The sequence below is a fragment of the Macaca fascicularis genome, chromosome 11 (genome assembly GCF_037993035.2).
Source record: "Macaca fascicularis isolate 582-1 chromosome 11, T2T-MFA8v1.1".
Lineage (NCBI taxonomy): Eukaryota > Metazoa > Chordata > Mammalia > Primates > Cercopithecidae > Macaca > Macaca fascicularis.
Genome location: NC_088385.1, coordinates 115,879,636 through 115,906,635, shown reverse-complemented (window position 1 = coordinate 115,906,635; position 27,000 = coordinate 115,879,636). Strand labels below are relative to the sequence as shown.

Genomic DNA, 27,000 nt, shown 5'->3' with positions numbered 1-27,000 from the left:
CTTCCGTTTTTGTCTACATAAATGATCCCCGCTTTTCCCCACACTGGGAGCACTGATCACCATTTCCTGTTATTTGTGTGTCCCCAGACAGCCACCTTCACACTTTGTGTTTGAATAAACCCTTGTAGCTGGATCTCGAACCCTTTGATTATTTTAGGTTGACATAGGCAATATCTAAACAAATGGACATGACTGTGTTCCAACAAAACTTTATTGACAAAAACAGGTGGTGGGCTGGATTTGGCCCATGGTCCATCAGGTGCAGACTCCTGATCTTGGCCACCCTCCTTCCCATCGCATGTTACACTAGACCAGTACTGCTGGAGTGTGAGAGAAAAAAATGTAGAAGCCTGCCTCTCAGTGCAGTTTCTGGAAGTTCAGTGACTCCCAACATACAGTAGGTCAGCCTGTTTCTTCTTTCTGATTTGCCATCAACGGCCTTGAAAGATTCCTTTAAAGCCCAGACTTCTGGGCTGCTCTGCCTATGGAGTAGGCATTCTTTCATTCCTTTACTTTCTTAATAAACTTGCTTTCACTTAAAAAAAAAATAATAATAAAGCCCAGGCTTCTGCATCAGTGTATATATACCCTGGGGCTAGCCCTTTCCCTCCCAGGACAAAGAGAGCAGGGTTGGGAAAGGAACCACACCTTTCTCCCATACCCCTCGGGCAGCCCTTCTGTTAGCTCCCCCAACCCACCACCTCCCAAAGGAAAATTTTAATGCCTCTTTTAACCCAGTTTTGTCTAAAATACTACAGGGCAATTTGGCAGTATCTACTAACATTTTCATATCGTACAACCCAGCAATTTTACTTTTTCAATCCAGCAATTTTTTTCCCTACAGAAATGCATGCTTAGGTTCACAAAGGGACATGTATAAGGATGCTCACATGATAGCCTGCTTATCATGACAAGGAGCTGGAGACAAATGGCCAAACAAACTGGGGTGTGTTGACATTATGGAAACTATGCAGCTATAAAAGTGAATGAGGCCAGGCACAGTGGAGCCTGTAATCCCAGCACTTTGGGAGGCCGAGGCGGTTAATCACTTCAGTTCAGTTCAAGACCAGCCTGGCCAACATGGTGAACCGTCAACTCTATTAAAAACAACAACAAAAAACACCCAAAAATTAGCCAGGGATGATGGGTGCACACCCGTAGCCCCAAATACTCGGGGGGCTGAGGCAGAAGGATCACTTGAACCCTGGAGGCAGAGGTTGCAGTGAGCCGAGATTGCACCACCGCACTTCAGTCTGGGCAACAGAACGAGACTCTGTACCAAAGAAGGAAAAAAAAAAAAATGACCAAGGTTTGCAAATCACATCTGATAAAGCATTAATACCCAGAATATATAAACTCAGAACTTCTAAAACTCAACAACAACAATAAAACAAACAAGGCCAGGCATGGCGGCTCACACCTGTAATCCCAGCACTTTGGGAGCCTGATATGGGCAGATCACGAGGTCAAGAGATCGAGACCATCCTGGCCAACATGGTAAAACCCCGTCTCTACTAAAAATACAAAAATTAGCTGGGCGTGGTGGTGTGCACCTGTAGTCCCAGCTATTTGGGAGGCTGAGGCAGGAGAATCGCTTGGAACCTGGGAGGCAGAGGTTGCAGTGAGCTGAGATCACGCCACTGCAATTCAGCCTGGCAACAGAGCGACTTCTCAAAAAAAAAAAACCAAAAAAGAAACAAACAAACCCAAACAATCCAGTTCAAAAATGGGCAAAGAACTTGAACTGACATTTCTCCAAAAAAGACAGACAAAATGGCCAATAAGCAAATGAAAAGATGCTCAATGTAACTTACTATTAGGGAAATGCAAATTAAAACGATACCATACCGTTAGGATGGCTACTATCAATGAAAATAGAAAATAGTATGTGTTGGTGAGGAGAAATTGGAACTTTTGCACATTGCTGGTAAAATTCTAAAATCATGCACCATCTGTGGAAAACAGCATAGAGGATCCTCAAAAAATTAAACAGAATTACCATTTGATCCAGCAATTCTACTTGAGTGTTTACAGAAAATAATTGAAAGCAGGGCATTTGGACACTAATGTTCACAGCAACATTATTCATGATAGCCAAAGAATGAAAATAAGCCAAATGTCCACGGACTGACAGAGGGACAAACAAAATGCTGCATACACATGCAACAGAATATCATTCAGCCTAGGCCAGGTGTAGTGGCTCATGCCTGTAATCCCAGAACTTTGGGAGGCCGAGGTGGGCAGGTCACTTGAGGTCAGGAGTTCGAGATCAGCCTGGCCAACGTGGTAAAACCCCGTCTCTACTAAAAATACAAAAAATAAGCCAGGTGTGGTGGTGCACGCCTGTAATCCCAGCTACTTGGGAGGTTGAAGTAGGAGAATCACTTGAATCTGGGAGGTGGAAGTGGCAGTGAGCTAAGATGGCGCCACTGCCCCCCAGCCTGGGTGACAGAATGAGACTTCGCCTTAAAAGAAAAAAAAGAATATTTTCAGCCTTAAAAAGGAATGAAATTCTGATATGTGGTATAACATGGATGAACCCTGAAGATATTAAGTGAAATAAGCCAGTTACAAAAGGGTGAATATTATATTAGTCCACTTAATGAGGTACATCTTATAAATATGAGGAAACTCATGACTTAATGAGGTCTGAGTCAAATTTAAAGAAAGAGAAGGTAGGGCAGTGGTTACCAAGGGCTAGGGGGAGGGGAGAATGGGAGTTACTGTTTCATGGGTATAGTTTCAGTACGGGATGATGAAGAGTTCTAGAGAGGGATGGGGGTGACTGCTGCACAACAATGTGGCTGTACTTAATCTACTGAACTATACGCTGAAAATGGTAAATTTTATGTTAGGGATATTTTGCCACAATTTTAAAAAGTAGGCAAAGGATATAAACAAGCAATTCACAGAAGACAAACTATAAGACCAATACACCCCCCAAAAAAAAAGTGAAGGAGGTAGAACTACATGTACTAAAATGGACACTTCTCTAATGCTTATTATATTTGGCCATGTAAACCACAAACAAAACAAAACAATATACAAGCCAGGTGCGGTGGCTCATGCCTGTAATCCCAGCACTTTGGGAGGCTGAGGCGGGCGGATCACCTGAGCCCAGGAGTTCAAGACCAGCCTAGGCAACATGATGAAACCCTGTCTCTACTAAAAATACAAAAATTAGCCGGGTGTGGCAGCACGCACCTGTAGTCCCAGCTACTCAGGAAGCTGGGGTGGGAGGATAGCTTGAGCCCAGGAGGCTCAAGTGCGGTGAGCTGAGACTGCACCATTGCACTTCAGCTTGGGTGAGACCCTGTCTCCAAAAAAACAAAAAATCAAACACCAAAAAACCCCACAATATATCATTTCTATGGATGCACAGAAATGTATTTAAATGCACAGAAAAAGGTCTGGAAGGATCCACCTTTGGGAACGGTAGAGGGGAGCAGGGTTGGAGTATTGATAAAGGGGACTCTGGCCTTCTCTGTAATGCTTTAATTTTTTACAAAGAGAACTGATTCATGCATTACTTGTATAATTAAAAAATTATTTATAGGCCAGGCATGGTGGTTCATGCCTGCAATCCCAGCACTCTGGGAGGCCAAGGTGGGCACACTGCTTGAGTTTAGGAGTTCGAGACCAGCCTGGGCAACAAGTCAAAACCCTGTCTCTACTAAAAATAAAAAAATTAGCCAGGAATGGTGGCATGTGCCTGCAGTCCCAGCTACTTAGGAAATGGAGGTGGGAGGATTGTTTTGGGGCTGGGAGGCAGAGGCTGCAGTGAGCGGAGGTTGCGCCACTGCACTCCAGCCTGGGTTGACAGAACAGAACCCTGTCTCAAAAAAAATTTTTTTTTTCTAAAAAATCAAAGTAAGAGACATTGGAAAGCAGAAGCAGAGAAATGAGCAGACATTCTGGGACAGCAGCCCAAGGATGGCTCTGGCTCCCAGTACTGGGTCCCATGTGAAAGATAAGGGCAGTGCTGACAGGCCAGGTTAGGATAATTCACGTGGACATTTCAGCTTTCACATAATCTTTGGAGTGGTGCTTTTAACCCATTTCCTATTTGCCCCAAGAATATTCCTGTCTCTAATCCTAATGTAACATTATATACATTTCTGTTGTATATGATGTAACATCATATACATTTCTGTTACATTAGGATTAGAGACAAGTTCTATTTAGAAATAACTCCCAAGAACATGGCTGGGTGTGCTGGCTCACCCCTGTAATCCCAGCACTTCGGGAGACCAAGATGGGAGGATCACTTGAGGTCAGGAGTTCGAGACCAGCCTGGTCAACATAGCAAGACCCCATCTCTATTTTTAAAAAAAATTTAAAAAGGCCAAGCATTTTAGCTCATGCCTGTAATCCAAACACTTTGGGAGGCTAAGGCAGGTGCATCACTTGAGGTCAGGAGTTTGAGAGCAGCCTGGTAAAACCCTGTCTCTACTAAAAATACAAAAACTAGCTGGGCGTGGTGGGGAGTGCCTATAATCCCAGTTACTTGGGAGGCTGAGGCAGAAGAATTGCTTGAACCTGGGAGGCGGAGGTTGCAGTGAGCCGAAATCCCACCACTGCACTCCAGCCTGAGCGACAAGGCGAGACTCCGTCTCAAACATAAAAAAAAAAAAAAAAAAAAAAAAAAAAAAGAAAAGAAAGAACTCCAAGAACAGTTTTTCTATTTTCACATTTAAAATCAGTCAGACTTGCTTTGGCCTCAAAGAGCATGTTTACGTAAAATTAGATGAACGCTGGCAGCAAGTTGCACTTTTTTTTTTTCCTCTAAACCAGGAATGGGCTAAAAAAACAGGATAGTAAAAGAAATTATTCTCAAGTCGCCTCTTCTACAGAAAAGTACACTTGCTTCATAAAGATTTCTGTGTCAAGCAGAGCTCACATAGGAAAACACCTCAGTGAAGCACGATTTAGCTGAATGTTTTTTAAACCCAATTTTCTCCTTACAGTGACAGCAATATATACTTATTGTTAAAAGTAGAAGTAGTTTTCCAAAACGATTTTAAAATTACCAATGACTGCACAATACCAAAATGGCTAATATTTCAGCATTTTTCAGTCCAGCCTTTATCTGTGGAAGTTCCTACCTTGATGAAGTCAAATTGTATTTTGTATGCTGCTCTTTAATATTACAGCCTATGCCCTCACCCAAATTTTTAAAAAATTTCATAAAAGTGATTCTTAATGGCTGCATGCCATCGATTACTTAATCATTTTCCCATCTAAGTGCTAGCCAAGCACTACCCTGCTTAGCTTCTGAGGTCTGATGAGATCGGGTACGTACAGAATAGTATGGCATTAAGTGATTGCTTAATCATTCTGTTTGATATCTACATTCTTTCCCCTTTTTGCCATAATAATTAGATGTTGGAGATCTCTGTGCATATATCGCGCTCTGTATAATACCCATGGAACGTCAGCAGATTTTATGAAGAAAACAAAACAGTTCTACAGTCAAAAAAGTTGGTTTAAAAATGAAGTTGGGCTGGGTGCGGTGGCTCACGCCTGTAATCCCAGCACTTTGGGCTGAGGCAGACCTCATTTGAGGTCAGGAGTTCAAGACCAGCCTGGATAACATGGCAAACCCTGTCTCTACTAAAAATACAAAAATTAGCCGGGCGTGGTGGCATGCGGCTGTAATCCCAGCTACTAGGGAGGCTGAAGCAGGAGAATCGCTTGAACTCGAGAGGTGAAGGTTGCAGTGAGCTGAGATCGTACCACTGCAACAAGCTGGGCGACAAGGTGAGACTCTGTCTCAAACAAACAAACAAACAAACAAACAAACAAAGAAGTTGGGTAGGTTATTTCTGAAAACCTTTACCAAGCCAGTGTATATTGTGACTCTCCAAGTTGGGGGCCACCATTCAGTCATTCCTAAACTTGGTTGCTTTTAGACTCCATTTTTCAGGCTAGTTAAGTCACAATCTACGTTTCTAGCCATTTTCATAAGGCGGGCTCCCAGACACAGAATTACTGGGTCAAATAGTACTGAATACTTCGCAAGCTATTATTGTGTAGTTCCAAACTGCTTTCCAGAAAAGTTGCACTAAGTTACACCCCTCTCAGCGGTGTATGGATGTATTGTCCAACAGCTGGACAGGGCTGCAAATTTGTTTTTTAATCTTTGCTGACAGGCAAAAAGTAGCATTTTTATTTTATTTATACTTCTTTGATAATGGTCAAGTTGAACATTTGAGTTTTTTAGCAATTTGTATTACTTCTTTTGTGAATAACCTAGGCTAATAGACTTTTTTTTTTTAATGTTTTTCAAACCAGAATACTTCTTACAATACTTCTTATGTGGCAGTGGATTTCTTCCTTCCTTAAAATGCTGTTATTAACTTGACAATTTATGGTTCCATCTTTGATTTTTTTTTTTTTGATATGGAGTTTCACTCTTGTTGCTCAGGCTGGAGTGCAATGGTGTGATCTCGGCTCACTGTAACCTCCACCTCCTGGGTTCAAGTGATTCTTCTGCCTCAGCCTCCTGAGTAGCTGGGATTACAGGCACGCACCACCACGCCCGGATAATATTTTTTGTGTTTTTAGTAGAGATGGGGTTTCTCCATGTTGGTCAGGCTGGTCTCGAACTCCTGACCTCGTGATCCACCTGCCTTGGCCTCCCAAATTGCTGGGATTACAGGCATGAACCACTGCACTCAGCCTCCATCTTTGATTTTTAAAAAATACCTGTTTGTATCTACTGGGCTCTTGGTGTTTTTTATTCATAATGATCTATATGATTTTTTCCTACAATAAGGCTATTAACTCTTTGCCTGTCATCTGGACTTCTTTGAAAAGGTACACAATCCCCTTGAAATTCCCATCTAGATACCTTTCAGAAGGTGCAACAGTGTTAAGGATAAATACTGGTGTGAGGGGGGCTCCTTCTGATCCCTGGTGTACTGGGAGGTGAACTCTTCCAGCCACCTGATGAAAGCAGGACAGGCAGACAGGCCTTGAAGCAGGGAGTTCATGAAGCAGGTGTTCCCTAAATTAACAAGGCCAGGCACGAGCCCTAAAAAAAAGCAGGGGGAAGAAGAGAACAGCATATCATATTTGATCCATTTCTCTCCCATTTGGGACCCAGAGTTCCTGCGCTGTGGCCTTAAATTTGGAATCCCGATCCAAGAAGATCCTTATCCACAGAGATCTGGGCCAAGGCTTGGTTCTAGTACTGCTCCGCAGACTGTAAGCACAGAAGGAAAGGTCCCTTTTGTGTGTTATTTTTGAAACCTATCATGGTATCCAGCACAGCTTGGTTCTTCCTAAATGTACAAAACACTTAGTAACCATCTCCTGTCTTTTTCTCTTCCTCATTCTCCCCTACATACTCTCTTTCTTCTTTAACCAGAAAGCAATGTTTCTGAGAACAGAAGAAAACAATTGTTCTGTTGTTACTTCCCCAGGACAATGATTCTGTTCTTATCTTAACAATCACTGGGAAAGACTCCACTATACCAATTCTGATCAGTCTTTCTGCAGAGATCAACAAAATCGAATATACTTCTGTCTTCTGCTAGCAATCGTTTTAAAAAACTTCTTATTCTCAAAGTTCTCAAAGACACACAAAAGGAGGGAGAATGTATAATAAACCTCAATTATAACTGTCCCCAGATTTAACAATGATCAAATTTCACCACATTCTTTTCTTTGCTGAATTTTATTCAATGTTACATAGTGCAACACTTTCAAAAGGGAGCATTTAAAAAAAATTAGAAAATAGTTTTTTAGTAATGAAGGCACTAACTTGAAATTTTTACCAGTTATTAGCAAGCTAGTCTGAGAGAACACAAATGTATGATGTAATTGGTCAGTTTGTACCACTGAAAACTGTAATTGCCATATTAATGAGAACACTTCTTAGACAATTACGCCGCTTGACATTTTTCATTACAAAGCATGCCTCAAACTCCAGTCTGGAGAGGGGCTGAAATAGAAATCTTTTTACTACAGGGTATCAAATAACAACTAATGGTAAAAGTACTGTTTCAAAACCTGAAGTCCTAATTTTAAAGATACAGAGAACAAATATGACCAACCTCCCAACCTTCTTTGTACTGTTTTCAGATAACAGGGATCTGGGTCAAGTCTACAGACCATAATGCAGTGTTCTCATTCTTACCTTTTCTACGCTTCTTTCTTTCTGTAATGGGACCCCAAATAACATATATTCCTGCTGCAAGAGCAGCAGCAATTCCACCTATAACTCCCCAGTTCTTCATGACTTTATATCTAAAAAAGAAAACAAATTTACGGTCTTCCCTCATCACAAACACAATAGGCGAATATACAGATATAGACAGAATAACATTTTGTCAAAATAACCCACCAAATACCTAATTTCAAGTTAAAGTAATATATAGTTATAGGATTACATCTTAAAAATCAGGATGTTTAGACATTAGGATTTAAAATCTAAGTCAGCCGGGCACATTGGCTCATCCCTGTAACCCCAGCACTTTGGGAAGTCAAGGCAGGAGGATCCCTTGAGCCCCAGAGTTTGACACCAGCCTGGGCAACATGGTGAAACCCTGTCTCTACTAAAAACACAAAAATTAGCTGGCCGTGGTGATGTGTACCTGTAGTCCCAGCTACTCGGGAGGCTGAGGTGGGAGAATCACTTGAATCTGGGAGGCAGAGGTTACAGTGAGCTGAGATCGTGCCATTGCACTCCAGCCTGGGCAAAAGAGCAACACTCAGTCTCAAAAAAAAAAAAAAAAAAAAAAAAAAAATATATATATATATATATATATGTAAAAATATTTATTGAATGACTGAATACTAGAGAAAATATACAGAAATGAATTTCTCTTTTAGAATATTAGACAGGAAAGGGGCACACATACAATGGTATAAAAGAGCTGAATGTTTATAAAATTAAAGATTTCCTAACTACAGGCTTGACTTAAACACTGGTTATGCTTTTGCTACAAATTAAGAAATTTCACCAGCAATTTAAAACATTTTATACAAAGTTATATATTTCTACAAAATAAGACAAACCATCTATGTGTATATAGCTATGTAATGTGTATCTGCATATGTGTTACACATGTATATATACGTGTTTGTATGTGCGTGTGTGTGTAATACATTATTATCCCAATATTTGGATCATGTGAATATTGTTTTGATTTCAGTTCAGTAAACATTAACTTGGTGAAGAGTCACTGGTGATAATAGTGACTCTGCTTTACAATAATCAGCATTTCTTAGTATCATAGCTGATAGCTGAATTTCAAATAAATATTTGTTTTCCAAGACATAGCCAACAGAATATGCACCAAACTTGGTTAAGAAAGTGGGATTACATTATTCTGGTTCAGTCCTGGCTTTGCTACTTCATTTGGCATCATTTCACCTTCTAAGCCTCAGTTTCCTCATCTGTACGATGGGGACCATCCATAAGACCTACCTCATAGGGTTGTGGTGAGGATTAAATAAGTGTGAAGGTACAGAGTACATAGTAAGAACTTAATAAATGTTAGCTGCTACAAATTAAGCATTACAATCTCAGGTTCATTCATGACAGCTATTCCTTCTCTTTTGTTCGTTTTTTTTTTTTTTTTTTTTTTTTTTTTGAGACAGTATCTTGCTCTAGTGCCCAGGCTGCAGTGCAGTGGTGCCATCTCAGCTCAATACAATCTCCACCTTCCGGGCTCAGGCGATCCTCCTGCCTCAACCTCCCGAGTAGCTAGGACCACAGGTGCACACCACACGCCCAGGTAATTTTAAAATTTTTTTGTAAAGACAGGCTCTCACTATGTTGCCCAGGCTGGTCTCAAACTCCTGAGCTCAAGCAATCTGCCTGCCTCAGCCTCCCAAAGTGCTGGGATTACAGGTGTAAGCCACCATGCCCAGCCGGTGAAAGCTATTCTTGAAGTTTCCTAATGCATCACTGTGCTTTTACACAATACATGAGTTCACAAAAGTGCTTGGAAAGGTTACAAAGGACTGTCATGGAAGTGCTAAAGCACTTTACCAGTGCTTAAAATCCCCCAGTCAAACACTAATATTTAAGGGTGCATACTCTATGCCAGGCACTGTGACAGTCTTACCTCATTTTTTAAACAATCCCACAGAAGCAGATTATACCATCACTTTCATTTTTATAACTGAGGAAACTAAGAGACCAACTTGGTCACAGTGAGTGAACGAACATGGCTCTGAATCATGCGTGTCTGTCTCCCAAGTCTGTGCTTAAAACCACAAAGTTCAAGACAGAAACTGAAGGAAACAGTGTCAAGGGGATGGGAGAGAGGACTTGTCCATGACTTTAGCAGCATAAGGAAAAAATACCCAGGGACAACTGGCGACTTTGGAAACTCCATTCCTCTGCAAAATGACATCACGAGAAGAGTGGTGGGGCCTGGGGGTGAAGAGATCTGGCTTCTCCTCCCAACTCTGCTATGAGGTCAGCTATGGGGCCACACTTCCCACCTACGGAATGGGGGCACTGGACAGGATAGGTATCGAGGCCTTTTAGCCCTGGAATAATAAGCTCTTTAAACCTGCTCCAGTTCCAGAGGAAGCCGACCTGAGCAACAGGTCTCAGTTATTTGGGGTCAGCAGTGGGGGAGGGGGTACTCAGTTCTGAAGCCTGGAGCCCTCGGGAGGGTGAATAAGGAAATGGGGGCCCTGACAGGATTGGGAACCCAGGCAATCGAGGAGTCCTAACAAGAACGGAAGGATTTAACAGGAACAAGCAGCCTTAACAGGTTAAAGAGGCACTGACCAATTTAGAGACCCTTGCAAAACAAGGGCCTTTACTCACACTAATAACATCAGGGACTCAGACAGAAGTGGGGATCCATATTAGACTAGAGGGCGGGCTAACAGGAATAGGGGGCGGTACTAACAAAACGCGGGGCTTGCAGGCCCGGGGCACTTACAGGACTGGAAGAACCACGCCAAGATTGGGGAACCCCTGGCAGATATGATTGGGGGACCCAGAAGGATTGGGGGTATACTAGAAAGATTGAGGGGTCTTGGCAGGCCTAGGAGGCACTGAAAGAACTGAGGGCACTGACAGAATTAGGGGCCCTGACAAGACTGGAGGGCCCTGGATGTCCTGGGAACAATGACAGGAGGGGGAGGGACAGACGGACCCGGGGAGTGCAGACAGAATTGTTGTTGCCGAAGGACTGGAGCCCGTCAGTCCTCCCACCTACAGGCCCAGGCCTCCAACCCCAAAGGACGCAGAAGCTCCCGGAATGCCCGCGCGGGCCCTGGAGACCCCAACTAGGGCATGAAAAAGCCGTCACGGGCCCAAGCTGGGGACCCTGTCCCGGCCTCTTCGGCCGCCCCGCCCCCCAAAATCTCACCTGACGGCCGCCCCGGTCCTCAGGAAGCGCTGGATGGCCCTGTCGGCCGCGGTCATCGCCGCCTCGGCCCGTGAGCTCAGCATTGCAGCCGCACCGGAGGCCTGAAGCCACCTCCGCCGCTACTGCCGCCCCCGCCGCCGCCTGACCGAGGGCTACGAAGGTTCCCGAGACAGCGGAACCTACGGCCGCAGGCCCAGTACCTCGGGGGAAGGTAGACCGCAGGACAGGGCCCAGGGTACCGGAAGTAGCTGCCTCCGGAGAGCAATAGCTGACGGACCACGTCCTTTCTTTCTTTTCCCTTAGCAACAGACCTCAGCGTCGGTTGCTAAGCGAGGCTCAGCTGCCTGGGGTGCTTGGTTTTCAGATTTGCTTAGGCTCCATTGATAAATACAGATGGCACACTTCTAGGTTGGACCCTGGGTCATGATTTGAATTTTTCGGTGTGGAGAAGGAGGCCAACGGCCGAAAGTCGGGTCAGGCCTTTGCTATAATTAGTTATTATTGTGGCCAGAGTGGAAATAGGTCGCAGAGGAAGGAACTTTAATGAGCATGAGGCCCATCTCTGACGATATCAGTAGAGAAATCAACGTCTTTAATAATAATAGCTAACAAACTTATTGTTTATTTAGGTGCCAGGTATAGAGCTAAGTATGTCACATACATTATTTACGTTTAATATTCACACCAACTCTAACATTACCCACATTTTACATCCCAGGGAACCCAAGAAATTCGAAGAAATAGTAAGTTTTTTGACACAACTTGTAAGTGGTGAAACAGAGATTGGCAGTTCAGTGTGTGTATCCCCAGAATAGCACTCTCCGACAGAAGTATACAGGAGCCACATAGGTAATTTTACATTTTCTAGTAGCCGCATTAAAGTAAAAAGCAAGAGGTAAGCCAGACGCCGTGGCCCACGCCTGTAATCCCAACACTTTGGGAGAATGAGGCTGGTGGATCACCTGAGGTCAGGAGTTCGAGACCAGCTTGGCCAAAGTGGTGAAACCCTGTCTCTACTAAAAATACAAAAACTAACCGGGTGTGGTGGCAGGTGCCTGTAATTCCAGCTACTCAGGAGGCTGAGGCAGGAGAATTGCTTGAACCCTGGAGGTGGAGGTTGCACTGAGCCAAGATCATCCCACTACACTCCAGTCTGGGTGACAGAGTGAGATTCCATCTCAAAAAAAAAAAAAAAAAAAAAGCAAGAAGTAAACTTAATTTTAACCGTATATTTTCCTTGACCCAATATGTTCAAAATATTGGGGTAGGTTCAGTGGCTTATGCCTATAATCCCAGCACTTTGGGAGGCCAGGTGAGAGGATGGCTTCAGGCCCAGAGTCCAAGACCACCTGGGCAACATAGCAAGAATCCATGGCTACCAAAAACAAAGAAAAGAAAAACAAAAAATGTTGTCATTTCTATGTGAAAATTATTGATGAGATAATTTACATTCTTTTTTTTTTTTTTTTTTTTTTTTGAGACGGAGTCTCGCTCTGTTGCCCAGGCTGCAGTGCAATGGCACAATCTCGCCTCCCAGGTTCAAGCAATTCTTCTGCCTCAGCCTCCTGAGTACCTGGGATTACAGGTGCACACCACCACGCCCGGCTAATTTTTTTGTATTTTTAGTAGATACGGGTTTCACCATGTTGGTCAGGCTGCTTCTGACCTTGTGATCCACCCGCCTTGGCCTCCCAAAGTGTTGGGATTACAGGCGTGAGCTACCGTGCCCGGCCCATTATTTTTTGTTTTTTTTTGGTACTAAGTACCTCTCAATTTGGAGTACCCACTTTTCATGTGCTAAATAGCCACAAGTGACCAGCAGCTACCATATTAGACAGCACAGTTTATAAAGCATTAGGGCCAGTGAGATTTTCCCCTCCCTTTCAATTGCTTTCTCCAACTCCAGACTGAGTAATTGCACTCATGCTGGGGGTGGTGTTGCATACCCGTAGCCCCAACTACAGAAACAAAACAAAAGAAATCAATGCGTTAGATCAGTGGTTCTCAAAGTTTTTGTTCTCAGGATCTCTTTGTATGCTTAAAAAGGATTGAGGGATTTTGTTTATATCTAACTGTACCCTGTTAGAAATTAAAATTGAGAATTTTTGTTTCCTTAAAATTGAGGTATATAGGCATATCTGGTTTTTTGTTTTTTGTTTTTTTTTTGAGACGGAGTCTCGCTCTGTCACCCAGGCTGGAGTGCAGTGGCACGATCTCGGCTCACTGCAAGCTCCGCCTCCTGGGTTCAAGTGATTCTCCTGCTTCAGCCTCCCAAGTAGCTGGGACTATAGGCGCCCGCCACCTCGCCTGGCTAATTTTTGTGTTTTTAGTAGAGAAGAGATTTCACCATAATGGCTAGGCTGGTCTTGAACTCCTGACCTTGTGATCCACCCACCTCAGCCTCCCAAAGTGCTGGGATTACAGATGTGAGCCACCTTGCCCGGCCCAGCGTATCTTGTTTTATTGCACTTCACTTTATTGTGCTTCACAGATACTGCATTTTTACAGTTCAAGGTATGCGGCAACCTCACTACAGCAAGTCTATTGGGTCCATTTTCAACAGCATGTTCTCACTTCATGTCTCTGTACCACATCCTGGTAATTCTTGCAATATTTCAAACATTTTTTTTCTTTTCTTTTTTGCAATAGTGCCTTACTCTGTCATGCAGGCTGGAGTGCAGTGGTGCAATCTTGGCTCACTGCAACCTCCGCCTCCCGGGGTTCAAGCGATTTTCGTGCCTCAGCCACCCAAATAGCTGGAATTACAGGCACGCGCCACCATGCCTGGCTAATTTTAGCATTTTTAGTAGAGATGGGGGTTTCACTGTGTTGGCCAGTCTGGTTTTGAACTCCTGCCCTCAGGAGATATGCTTGCCTTGTCCTCTCAAAGTGCTGGGATTACAGGCGTAAGCCACCGCACCTGACCCCAAAGTTTTTCATCATTATTATTATACCTATTAAGGTGATCTGTGATTAGTGATCCTTAATGTTACTATTGTAATTGTTTTTGGGTGCCACAAACAGCATTCATATAAGACAGCCAACTTAATCAGTATTGTGTGCGTTCCAAGTGCTCTGCTAACTGGCTGTTCCCCCCTCTCTCTCCCTCTTCTCAGGTCTCCCTAGTCCGTAAAACACAACAATATTGAATTTCAGTCAGTTAATAACCCCACAATGGCCTCTACATGTTCAAGGGATAGGAAGAGTCACACATCTCTCACTTTAAATCAAAAGCTAGAAATGATTAAGCCTAGTGAGGAAGGCATGTCAAAAGTCTGGATAGGCTGAAAGCAAGCTTTCTTGCACCAAACATTTAGCCAAGTTGTGAATTCAAAGGAAAATTTCTTGAAGGAAATTAAAAGTGCTACTCCAGTGAGCACAATGTAAATTAAAAATCCTAAGCCCCCCCAGCTGACTGAATGGGCCCCCTCTTGGCCAAGGGGAACTTCAAGAAACCTTAAACAGTGAGTTCCCGGCCATGATGAGATGGGAGGTCAGACATGCCTCCATATACCCACTTCCGTTAGAAGTTTAGACACAACAACTGACCAGCATTAATGTTAAAACAGTGATCATAAGACAGACAGAATGGACTCTTTGTGGCAATAAGATAACAAATTATGAACAGGATCTAAGGTCATGCCAAGCAAGGATTACATTACACACCCCTGCACTTAAAGAATAAACTGTTTTACATCAGGTTTTTCTTTTTCTTTCTTTCTTTCTTTTTTTTTTCTTTTTTTTTGTCTTTCGAGACAGAGTCTTACTCTGTCGTCCAGGCTGGAGTGCAGTGGGGCAATCTTGGCTCACCATAACCTCCACCTCCCAGGTTAAAGCGATTCTCCTGCCTTAGACTAGTGAGTAGCTGGGACTACAGGCACGTGCCATCACACCTGGCTAATTTTTGTATTTTTAGTAGAGACAGGGTTTCACCATGTTGGCCAGGCTGGCTCGATCTCCTGACCTCAGGTGAATCAAGATATGGAACCACCATTGCCCACAAGTGACCCCCTGGCCCTTTGTACTCACCCCCCTCCACCCACCTTCAACCCCTGGCAACCACTGATGGAAACAGAAATATTTAAAACCCAACAATACTGAAGCATGCCAAGTGCAATGGCTCACACCTGTAATCCCAGCACTTTGGGTGACTGAGGGTGAGTGGACCCCTTGAACCCAGGAATTTGAGATCAGTCTGGGCAACATGGTAAAACCCTGTCTCTACAAAAATACGAAAGTTAGCTGGGTGTGATGGCACACACCTGTAGTCCCAGCTACTTGCGAGGCTGAGGTGGGAGGATTGCTTGAGCCCAGGAGTTAGAGGTTGCAGTGAGCCATGATTGTGCCACTGCACTCCACCACACAGCCTGGCCAACAGAGCAAGACTATGTCTCAAAAAGCAAAAGCAGCAGACATTCTATTAGACGTCAGACCCGTGATTACATCACTCATTGTACAGCCTCTGGAAAACTCCAAGATACACTGGTGAGTGAATGGGAACGGGAAAGGCTTAGTATTATTACGAAAAATTCTGAACCTCCTAAAAGGGTCTTGAGCACCCTTAGGGAGCCTGCAGACTACACTTTGGGAACCACCACTTCAGCCTGCTGGGTGAATACTAAAATTAGTCTAGCTAATTTTTTGTAGAGGCAGGGTTTCACCATGTTGCCCAGACTGGTCTCGAACTCCTGGGCTTAAGTGATCCACCCACCGTGGCCTCCCAAAGTGCTCTCTCTTTAAATGCCACACTTACCCAACACACTCTGTGTAAGCCCCTAGAGGAGAGGGCTGGCCCAGAGGATGGACCCTAGTTTGCAACACTTAGAATATGCAGAGCTTGCTTCCTTTTGTCCTCAGCGCTGGGTCTTAGTGTCCGGTCTGGAAAACAAGATGCTTTCCCATGAACATGTATAAAATATTTGTGTTTGTCCACAGGTAAAAAGAATAAACACAGAAAGATTCAAACACTCACAGGATTTCTGTTTATTTTTTCCTTATGCGGTTGTTTTGGAGGCCAAAACAAAACAATAACAAATGTCTCAAAATCATTTAAATTCCACCTCACATGGCATGTCAGAACTGTCTGTTGTAGCTCTTGTTTTTTTCCATTGATCCTCTGACCATGATCTCAATTATGTCGGCAGCACATTCTTAGCACTGATTCATCCTTCTCCCCAGACAAGTTTGTGGGTTGACCCCAAGGCCAGAAGAGGATGAAGTGTAGAGTAAACATTGTCTCTTAGGTGAATAAATGTTGAATGAACATAAGAAGGGTTTCCTTAGTTAATTTAAAAAAAAAAGCATCCACCTTTATTGTTCACACTGAACCCATTGGAGGAATAAAAGGTGGTTTTACTAAGAATTATGCTGGGATGACATGTGTTGAACTGAGACTGTCTCCAAATATATGGTCACTCTAGTCAATGAAATTTAAAAATCTTTGGTTCAAGGTCTGGATCAAAACTTCCAGCTGTCCGGGCACAGTGGCTCAACCTCCGTAATCCCAACACTTTGGGAGGCCCAGGCGGGTGGATCACCTGAGGTCAGGAGTTTGAGACCAGCCTGGCCAACATGGTAAAACCCTGTCTCTACTGAAAATACAAAAATTAGCTGGGCATGATGGCGCACACCTGTAATCCTAGCTACTCGGGAGGCTGAGATGGGAGGATTGCTTGAACCCGGGAGGCGGAGGTGGCAGTGAGCTGAGATCACACTACTGCACTCCAGCCTGGGCGACAAAGCGAGACTCCATTTCAACAACAACAACAGCAGCAACAACAGGCCTTCCAGCTGGCTGGCAATGTGAGCCTAGGCAATTCATCTTTTTCCCTGAGTGTGGTAGTTAATTTTAAGTGTGAACTTTGGCTAAGCCAAAGTGCCCAGATAGTTGGTCAGACATTAGTCTGGATGTTTCTGTGAGATGGTTTTTGGATGAGATTAACATTTAAATTGGTGGATTTTTGAGTAAAATAGTTTGCCCTCCAAATAGTGGGTGGGCCTCATCCAATTAATTGAAGGCCTGAAGAGGAAGAAAAAAAAAAGACTGGGCCAGGCGCAGTGGCTCACACCTGTAGTCCCCGCACTTTGGGAGGCTGAGGTGGGCAGATCACGAGGTCAGGAGATCAAGACCATCCTGGCCAACATGGTGAAACCCCGTCTCTACTAAAATACACACACACAAAAAAAATTAGCCAGGTATGGTGGCATGTGCCTGTAGTCCCAGCTACTAGGGAGGCTGAGGCGGGGAATCACTTGAACCTGGAAGGCAGAGGTTCCAGTGAGCCTAAGACTGACTTCCCCCAAGCAAGAGGGAATAAGAGGGAATTCTGCTTACAGACTGCCTTTAAACTGAATTGCAACACTGGCTTTTTCCCTGGGTCTCTAGCTTTCTGGCACACTATAGATTTTGGACTTGCTAGTTTCCACAATTGTATGAGCCAATTCTTTAAACTAAGGCTGTCTCTTATATCTATATCTATGTCTACATGTATAGCTATGTCTATATGTCTATTTCTACGGCTATATCTGTATCTATATGAACTATACGTGTTCATACACACACACACACACATACACACACACACATTCTATTGATTCTGTTTCTCTGGAGAACCCTGACTGGCACAATGGGGTCACAGTTTCCTCACCTGAAACATAGTGATTGCAACCACCTGCCAAAACTTGTTATCAACAAGTCCCCATGCTAGGTAGCTACATGCACTGTCCTGTTTCATCCTCCCAACAGCCCCTCCTAGTGGGTTCTATTAAAATCCCATTTCACAGAAGAGGTAACTAAAGCCCAGAGAAGTGAATTGACTGGGCTAAGGTCATACTGTGGGCTTGTGACTAGACAGTATGGCAGGCGGGTCTGTGTGGTTTTAAGGCCTGTGTCTTAAGCTGTACAATTCTGCCTGAGATCTGAGCCCATCCGGCTGGGACGATCACCCCATACCCCCACTGTGATCTGCACCCCACATTTCTGTTGGTTTCAAGACACTGCCTGGACATATGGAGCAACCTAGCCCTGATTTTAGCTGGGATCTCATTTACATCAGAGAGTGGGCTAAAGAGGGGATAGGAAATGGAACATAAGTAGCTCTTACCCCTTTGGAAAGACATTTGGCCAGGCGCCGTGGCTCATGCCTGTAATACCAACACTTTGGGAGGCCGAGGCGGGTGGATCACCTGAGCTCAGGAGTTCAAGACCAGCCTGGCCAACATGGGGAAACCCCATCTCTACTAAAAATACAAAAATTAGCCAGGCGTGGTGGTGCATGCCAATAATCCCAGCTACTTGGGAGGGTGAGGCAGGAGAATCGCTTAGAACCCAGGAGGCAGAGGTTGCAGTGAGCAGAGATCACACCACTGCACTCCAGCCTGGCGACAGAAAAAAAAAAAAGATGTTTGACCTTACTTGGTAGTGAAAAGAATGCAGATTAAAACTACAATCAGAAAACATTTTTTCCCCATCAGATTAACAGAGCATGAAAAAGTGGGCTAACATAAAGATGATGGTATACGGGTAAACAGGAAGTCCTGGGTATCTCTGTGAGAGGTATAGGTAGAATAATTTGGATGATTATCAAAATTACAAATCTGCACACTCAGTGACAAAGTCTTTATCATATATGTAGAAGAATAAACATATTTACTGCAGCATTTGAGAGGATTTTTCCAATATTTTTATTGTGGCAAAATACACATAACAAAATTTGTCATCTTAATCATTCTTTTCTTATTTTTATTTTTATTTTTAGAGAAAGAGTCTCACTCTGTTGCCCAGGTTGGAGTGCAGTGGCATTATCACAGCTCACTGCAGCCTTGAACTCCTGAGCCCAAATGATCCTTCCACCCTAACCTCACGAGTAGGTAGGACTACAGACACAAGCCATTGTGCCTGGCTGATTTTTCTTCTTTCTTGTAGAGATGGGGTCTCACTATGTTGCCCAGGCTGGTGTCAAACTCCTGGCCTCACACAATCCTCCCACCTCAGCCTCCCAAACTGCTCAGATTGCAGGCGTGAGCCACCATGTCTGGCCAACCATTCTTAAGTGTACAGTTCAGTGGTATTGAAAGACATTCATAATGTTGTGTAACCATCGCCACCATCCATCTCCAGAACTCTCCATCTGCAAAACTAAAATTCTGTACCCATTAAACAGTAACTCCTCATTCTACACTCTCCTCAGTACCTAGCAACAACCATTCTACATTTTGTCTCTATTTATTCAACTACTCTAAGTATCTCCTATAAGTGGAATCACACAGTAATTTGTCTTTTTGTGTCTGGCTTACCTCACTTAGCGTAACGTCCTCAAGTTTCATTTATGGTGTGGCATATTGCAGAATTTCCTTCCTTTTTAAGGCAGAACAGTATTCCTCATTGTGTACCACATTCTGCTTATCCATTCATTTGTTGATGGATATAGGTTGCTTCTATGTTTTAGCTATTGTGAATAATGTTGTTATGAACATGGGTATATACAAGTATCTCTTCAAGACCCTGCTTTCAATGCTTTTGGATATGTACCCAAATGGAAATTGCTTTTGGATATGTACCCAAACTGAATAGAATCATATGCTAATTCTATTTTTAATTTCTTGGGGGAACCGTCATACTTTCTCCACAGCAGCTGTACCATTTTACATTCCCACCAACAGTGTACAAGGGTTGCAATTTCTCCACATCCTTGCCAACACTTGTTATTTTCTGTTTTAAGAGTAGCCATTATAATGGGTTTGAGGTGGCATCTCATTGTAGCTTTAACTCGTATTTCTCTAGTGATTAGTAATGTTGAACATCTTTGCAGGTACTTATTAACCATATTTGTATATCTTCTTTGGAAAAATATCCTTTGCTCATTTTTGAATCAGGTTGTTATTTTGCTACTGAGTTTTGGAAGTCCTTTATATGCTCTAGATATTAATTTCTTACCAGATATATAATTTTTCAAAGATATCCTCCTGTTCTGTGGGTTGCTTTCTTATTCTTGATAGTGTCTTTTGATGCACAAAAGTTTTAAATTTTCATGAAGTCCAATTTGTCAATTTTTTGTTGTTGTTGCCTGTGTCTTCAGTGTCATATCCAAGAAATTGCTGCCAAATCCAATGTCACAAAGGTTTTGCCCTGTATTATTTTCCAAGAGTTTTATCATTTTAGGTCTTGCATTTTGATATTTATCCATTTTGAATTAACTTTTGCATGTGTTGTTAGGTAAGGGAGCAACTTCATTCTTTTGCACGTGGATATCCAGTTTTCCCAGAACTATTTGATGAAGACTGTCCTTTTCCCTTTCATTGGTATTGGTACTCTTGTCAAAAGTCATCTTGACCATATATCAGAGAGTTTATATTTGGGCTTCATTGGTCTATATGCCTATCTTATGCCAGTATCATACTGTTTTGATTAGTGTAGCTTTGTAGTAAGTTATGAAATTAGAAAGAGTAAGTCCTTCAACTTAGCTTGTCTTTCTCAGGTTGTTTTGGCTATTTGAGGTCCCTTGAGAGTGCACGTGAATTTAGAATGGGTTTTTCTATTTCTTCAAAAAATAAATGGGATTTTGACAGAGATTGTATTTACTCTGTAGATCACTTTGGGTATTATTGACATTTCAATGATATTAATTCTTCCAATCCATGGACTTGGGATGTGTTTCCATTATGTCTTCTTTAATTTCTTTCAGCAATATTTTGTGATTTTTCATTGTAAAAGTCTTTCACTGCCTTGATTAAGTTAATTCCTAAGTATTTCATTCTTTTTGGTGCTATTGTAAATGGAACAGTTTTTGTCACTTCCTTTTCAGATTATTCATTGTTAGTGTCTAGAAATGCAACTGATTCTTGTGTATTGACTTTCTTTGTATCCTGCTACTTTGCTGAATTTATTTATTAGTTCTAACAGCTTTTTTTCTGGACTCTTTAAGGTTTTCTGCATATGAAATCATATCATCTGAAAACAATGATAATTTTGCTTCTTTCTTTCTGATTTGGATGCCTTTTATGTCTTTTTCTTGCCTAATTGCTGTGGCTAGAACTTACAGTACTACATTAAATAGAAGTTGTGAAAGCAGGCATCCTTATCTTGTTCCTGATTTTAGAGGAAAAGCTTTTAGTCTCTCACCATTGAGTATAATGTTCTGCAACATTATTTTTAATAGTATGGGACTGGAAGCAATTTAAATATCCAACAAAATTATTATATACACACACAGCAAAGTACTACGTAGCTATGAAAACAATGAGCCAACTCTTTCTGTATTGTTAGGAAAGGTGCTCAGATGTATTGTTAAGAGAAAATAGGAGGGTGCAGAAAAATGGGGAAAATGCTATCATTTGTGTGAGAGAATAAAATATTAGGCATTTATAATTGCAGGGTTAAATAAGTAACTGGGAGCACACATTGCTTGCCTCTGGGAAGACAACCGTATGACTGAGGACAGAAATGAACATCTTTTTGTTCTTAGTGAATTTTGCACCATCTCCATGCAGTATTTATTCAAAAAATAATTTAAAACTTGAAAAACATAATAGAAACACAGCATCAAGATTGACGCTTCTTTTGGGAAAAAAAGCTCATTAGAAGCTTATACAAAGTGAAAAAAGAAGGTCAGCTAATACGGTAAATATGGTCACAAACTTGTATAACGATACCTATATGTGGGTGTCCCTGAACAGACAAATGACTATGAGGATATGCCTCTTAAGTGGCCACTCTTGGTTATCTCTGTGTGGTAAAATTACTAGTAATTTTAATTTTCTTCTGAGTGCTGTTTCATATTATTTGAGTTTCTACAATAATTTTTTATAATTAAAAAATAATTTGAGAGAATATAAGTTTGTCTTTCTTTATGCAGTCATTCTAAATTGTCACAATCTTTGTAATTCAAAGTATTTTTTTCTGGTTGAGCTTCAATTGACAGAGGGATCCTAAAACCCCACTTCAAAGCTTTTCTTACCTCACATCTTCACAACAATAAACCCACGGTTTGACCTTCCAAAGCAGCTCTTCAAGGAATGCCATGATAAATCCTTTAAAAAAATAATTTGCTATGGAATAGGCATCACCTAATTTATATGATTGATAAGTTCATGCTTCACATATATTCATTTTCTTTTTCTTTTTCTTTTCTTCCTTTATTTTTGAAATGGAGTTTCACTCTGTCACCCAGACTGGAGTGTAGTGGCAGGATCTCGGCTCACTGCAACCTCCACCTCCTGGGTTCAAGCGATTCTTCTGCCTCAGCCTCCAGAGTATCTGGGACGACAGGCACACGCCACCATTCCTGGCTAATTCTTGTATTTTTAGTAGAGACAGGGTTTCACCATGTTGGCCAGGCTGGTCTTGAACTCCTGAGCTTGTGATCCACCCGCCTCGGCCTCCCAAAGTGCTGGGATTACATGGGTGAGTCACCACACCTGGCCATATTCATTTTCTTAAATCATGAAGCCCCGGCAAACTTTCAGGAACTTGAATGTGATTAATTGTGCATGTTTCCTTCTATTTGTTGTTAATTTATTGGTTGTCAGTGACCAGATTTCTTTCGTTTTCCTCAGCAAGAATTACATTTGCCTGAAAGTCACCTTATCCTGTTAAAACAGAAATCCTGTAAGTCTTCAGCACATTGTTTTGCAGAACATCTAATCTTAAGGAAACAATTGTTTTCTTTCTAATCTGGAAGGTCCTAAACTGAAGAGACTGTCAGAGGCCAGCTCAGTTGACTGATGAGGAAACAGAGGACCTGAGAGTTTAAATGAGGGCAGAACTGGAACCAGACACCCCATTTCCTGGTAGAGAATCTGGTTCTTTCTCCACTGCCTCTTCTGAGAATTTTGACCACGTAGGGCAATATGGGAGAAAAGCTGAGTGTGGTAGCCTCCAAGATATGTCCCCAATGATCTGCCATGTTCTGAATTCATATCTCACATTGAATAAGGCTAACATGTGCAAACAAAAAGCTATTGTGAGAGTGATGCTATGTGAATTCCAAAGCCAGGTCATAAAATACATTGTTGCTTCCACTTTGCTTTTTCTTGGAACACTTGCTCTGGGAAAAGCCAGTCACCATGTTGTGAAGATGCTCAGGCAGCACTGTGGAGAGGTCCATGTGGCAAGGAACTGAGGCCTTCTGCCAACAGCCATTGCCAACTTGCCAATCACGTGAGTGCACCATCTTGAAAGTGGATCCTCCAGCCACAATCAAGTCTTCAGATGAGACCACAGCCATAGCCAACATCTGGCTACAACCTCATAAAAGACCCTGAGCAAGAGCCAGCCAACTCAGCTGCTCTTGCTGGATTCCTGACTCACAGAAGCTGTGTGGGATAACAAATGTTAATTTTTTTAAAGATGCTAAGTTTTGGGGGTAATTTCTTATGCAGCAGTAGAGAACTACTATACCAGGAGCAATCTTTCTCAAAGTGTGGACCTTATACCACCTACATCAAAATCTCTTGAGTTAGTTGCTTGTTAAGAGTGTGGTTTCCAGGCCCCATCCTAGTCAAGTGGATCAGAACATAGCAGTATGATGCCTAAGAATCTGCATTTTGACAAGCTTCCCTAATAGTTTCCCTAATCACTTCCCTAATAGTTAAGCTCTAAAGTTTCCTCAAACTTCAGGTATTTTGGTAGCACCCTAAATTTTTTTTTACCATATCTAGACTTTACCTTCACTATTTTATTAATCAACCTGTGCACATAAATATTTTAAATGTTCTTTTTAAAAACTGTTTTCACATGTAGAAAAAACCAATATTTTTCTAATATGTGTGAAAATAAGTATCTACATATGATAATTAAAATGTGATAAATATTTATATCATACATCACCTCAAGTCATCTTGATTACATTCAGAGGTAAACATTCCATCCTTAGTGAAACACTGAGATAGAGAAAGAAGGAAAATGGCTGGCCAGGTGTGGTGGTTCATGCCTATAATCCCAGCACTTTGGGAGGCCAAGGTGGGCAGATCACGAGGTCAAGAGATAGAGATCATCCTGGCCAACATGGTGAAACCCCATCTCTACTAAAAATACAAAAATTTGCTGGGTGTGGTGGCGGGCACCTGTAGTCCCAGCTATTTGGGAGGCTGAGGTGGGAGAATCACTTGAACCTGGGAGGTGGAGGTTGCAGTGAGCCAAGATCACACCACTGCACTCCAGTCTGGAGACAGAGTAAGATTCCATTTCAAAAAAAAAAAAAAAAAAAAAAAAAAAGGATAAGAATAGTTACAGCACCCCACATTTTTCTCTGGAACTAGATCAGTTCTAAATGCTGGCTTCTATATCATCTCCTTGTGTTCTTACTACACTCATGGGCAGCAGATAGGGTAAGTTATAATTAGTGCCATTTTACAGATGAAAACATTGTAGGAACTTATCTAAGGTCACACAACTAGAACACAAGCCCTATCTCCTGTCTTCCCACCCAAACCTTTTTGCAAGATGTGACATTCCTCTATGGCCAAAATAAACCATAGAGAACTATGGAATAAGACACATAAAAATATAGAGGGTACACTATTGTAAAAGAATGTAACAAGACATGCAAATGAACTGAAATGAATTATAGATCTACAATTAAAAGTTAAAACTGTAAAACTTTCTGAGGAAAACTAGGAGAAAACTCTTTGCAACTTTGGGGTAGACAAAGATTTCATAGATAGGTTGCAAAAGGCACAAACTAGAAAAGAAAAAACTAATCAAAATTTAAAAATTTTTATCTTCAAAAGACACTGTTAAGAAAACAAAAAGATAAGCCACAAAATGTTTATAATACATATATCTAACAAAGACTAAGATCTAGAATATGTAAAGAACTCTTGCAATTCAATAAGAAGACAAACAATTCTCTCTGAACTGGCAAAATATCTGGACAGATACTTCACAATACAGGATATGAGAATGATCAGTAGGCACATGAAAAGACGGTCAACATCACTAGTCATCAGGGATACAAAATTTAACACCATAATATAATACCACCACACATCCATTAGAATGGCTAAAATTAAAGAAACTGATAATATCACTTGCTGGTGAGAATTTGGAGCAACTGGATATCATACATTGCTAGCAGGAATGTAAAATGATATACTTTGGGAAACTATTTGGCAGATTCATATAAAGAGAAACATTAACTTATCATAATGATCCAATCATTCCTCTTCTAGGTATTTATTTATCCAAGAGAAAGGGAAATATAAGCCCACACAGATTGTTTGTTGAAACATTGCAGGTAAGTAGTTTAATAAATAACATTCATTGCTGAAGAAATAAATAACAACTGCAGCAAAAAAAAAAATTAGACTAGCAAAAAGCTTAAAAGGGAAAAAAGCTTAAAAGGAAAATGTGTGCTATTTATAATAGCAAAGACATGGGTTCAACCCAAATGCTCATCAATGATAGAATGGATAAAGATAATGTGGTACATATACATCATGGAATACTATGCAACCATAAAAATGAATGAGATTATGTCCTTGGCAGAGACATGGATGGAGCTGATCCAGGAACAGAAATCAAACACCACATGTTATCACTTTCAAGTGGGAGCTGAATGGGAACATACACTGGGGCCTTTAGAGGGCTGGGGGGAGGTAGAGCATCAGGAAAAATAGCTAATGAATAGTTGATACCTAGGTGATAGGTTGATCTGTGCAGCAAACCACCATGGCACACTTTTACCTTATGTAACAAACCTGCATATCCTGCACATGTACCCCGGAACTTAAAACAAAAATGGAAGAAAAAAAAGAAGAAAATCTAAGGAATGAGATATTCAGGGGCTTTGAAAAATTCAGATGTATTTCTGAGTATCTAGAAGGACATACACATGTGCAGGGCTCTCTACATGCTCAGGATAAACCTAAGATGGCCCTAAGTTTTCACATCTGACTGACCTTGATGGTTGACATAAGCAGGAAGCGAAGGCTAAGGCAGAGTTTTCAGCTGACAGGTTGAGTGTTGAAGGTGTGCCCCAACACATACATGGCACTCCCTGGCAAAGCCTGGAAGATTTACTGGTTCCAGGCAGTTCCAGGCATTTAAGGAACTCTCTATCCAATCATTAGCTGACCACTAAACTATCTGAGTTTTCAGTGGCCACACCTATGGGCCACTAACTGAGCTTATTAAATTAGTTCAGAAAAGTCACAAAACAAACAGCAACTACAACAGGCAGCAGCAACTACAACAGGCCAACAACAAGCCCTGAGGAGGGAGGAGAATCTGATTTCCAGAGTTGCCATATTATATTATATAAAATGCTCAGCTTTCAATAAAAAAAATTATGACACATGCAAAGAAACAGAAAAAGTAAGTCCTATGCACAGGACGAAAAACAATAAAACCTGTGTTTGAGGAAGTCCAGACATTGAACTTATGAAACAAAGACTTTCAATATATTTTACATATGATCAAAGGAAATTAGACATAAAGATCTAAGGGAAAGAATGAGAACAATGTCTCCTCAAATTGAGAATATTAATAAAGAGAAATTATTAAAAGGAATAAAGTAGAAATTCTGAAGTTGAAAAGGAGAATAACTGAAATGAAAAATTCACTAGAGAGCACAGCAGCAGATTTGAACAGGTAAGCAAAGAATCAATGAACATGAAGATAGGTCCATTGAGATGAGGAATGGAAAGAAAAAGGATT

At 41.8% G+C, this 27,000-nt stretch overlaps 1 protein-coding gene across 10 annotated transcripts in view; it reads right to left on the bottom strand.

The window, feature by feature from the left end:
- USP30 (ubiquitin specific peptidase 30) overlaps nt 1-11,516 on the bottom strand; it is a 34,656-nt gene extending 23,140 nt beyond the window's left edge. For 4 of the 10 annotated variants that reach the window (XM_005572165.4, XM_005572166.4, XM_074007728.1 and 1 more), the window contains exons 1-3: nt 11,346-11,516; nt 8,144-8,253; nt 6,854-7,036 (exon numbers count right to left, since the gene is read on the bottom strand). In XM_005572165.4, coding sequence (XP_005572222.1) covers nt 6,854-7,036; nt 8,144-8,253; nt 11,346-11,428 — 376 coding nt within the window. In that variant the 5' untranslated portion in view covers nt 11,429-11,516. The remainder of the gene's footprint in view (nt 1-6,853; nt 7,037-8,143; nt 8,254-11,345) is intronic. The other 6 variants (XM_005572171.4, XM_074007724.1, XM_074007729.1 and 3 more) reach the window with 2 other exon arrangements.
- Between the last annotated feature and the right edge of the window lie 15,484 nt (nt 11,517-27,000).